This window comes from Limulus polyphemus, unplaced genomic scaffold (assembly GCF_000517525.1).
Source record: "Limulus polyphemus unplaced genomic scaffold, Limulus_polyphemus-2.1.2 Scaffold8599, whole genome shotgun sequence".
Classification (NCBI taxonomy): Eukaryota; Metazoa; Arthropoda; class Merostomata; order Xiphosura; family Limulidae; genus Limulus; species Limulus polyphemus.
In genome coordinates, this window is record NW_013674209.1 from 16923 (window position 1) to 18051 (window position 1129).

Genomic DNA, 1129 nt, shown 5'->3' on the forward strand with positions numbered 1-1129 from the left:
AGTACAGATTTAACCATCAATCTTATAATGCACATACGGCTCCAAAGTACAGATTTAACCATCAATCTTGTAATGCACATACGGCTCTAAAGTACAGATTTAACCATCAATCTTATAATGCACAAAAGGCTCCAAAGTACAGATTTAACCATCAATCTTATAATGCACATACGGCTCCAAAGTACAGAACATTATTTTACTGAAAGGGGATGCAATCTATGAACTCTTGAATTCACAGTTCAGCTTGCTAACCACTAGGCCATACCTTGGCCAAAAATATAAAAATTGACAGACATTTTTCTTTTTGGAACTTCATACTTTGAAAAAAAATACAGTGTCTAACACGGTTAAGGAAAATAAAGTTTCATCAAAGAAAAAAATTCTCCCTTTTCCCTAACTTTGATAATTCATAATTTTTTCTAGTTACCAGTTATCTAATATGAGGTAACCTTCTGTTCTTTCTTTAAACAACAAATGAAGTTACCAACCAGACGTAGTTTCAGAGGGAATCATCTCAAGTAACGGCTCTTTCAACAGTGGGGAATCACCTTTTATCGGAGTAGACGAGGCTCTAAAATAAAAGAACGATTTCATGTTACAATAGAAAACCCAGGCAAGTCATTCTAATTCAAGTTGTAACAAGGTTTATGATACAAACAATAGGCCAGTGTTAGAGGATAGTAAACATGTTGTTAACCAGAGATCTCAGTGATCAAGCAAGAAATAAATAAAGGGCACTTGCATGTTCGTCTGACTGACAGCAATTTTTATCATGTAAAGGGTACATCTGCTAATTACACAGGCCTGTGAATTTAAACATCATAAAAGTTGCTCTGGTTTTAATAACGGATTCTCAATAATTCAGCTACTCAGATTTTTCAAAAATAATATTCATTTTTTTCTATCATATAAGGATTTTTTTACAAATCGTGAAGGAAAAAAAAACTTACTTATATCAAATTATTATTTTGTTTACCACAGTGAACAATTCTGACTATTATGTTTGGGTTCTAGAACGATTGACAAGATCTCGCGTCGCGATTGGTCTAGAGAAATCTATAGCCAGTGGCTGTCAACATTTTAAGGATAACAAAATGTGACCCGATTTCAATGAAAATGACTCACTTAT

The 1129-nt window shown here is 33.4% G+C and overlaps 1 protein-coding gene across 2 annotated transcripts in view; it reads right to left on the bottom strand.

The window, feature by feature from the left end:
* Positions 1 to 474: 474 nt before the first annotated feature.
* The window catches only part of LOC106475450 (disks large-associated protein 5-like), a 9298-nt gene continuing 8643 nt past the window's right edge, over positions 475 to 1129 (bottom strand). For both annotated transcript variants that reach the window (XM_022379552.1, XM_013936130.2), the window contains one exon: positions 475 to 571. In XM_022379552.1, coding sequence (XP_022235260.1) covers positions 552 to 571 — 20 coding nt within the window. In that variant the 3' untranslated portion in view covers positions 475 to 551. The remainder of the gene's footprint in view (positions 572 to 1129) is intronic.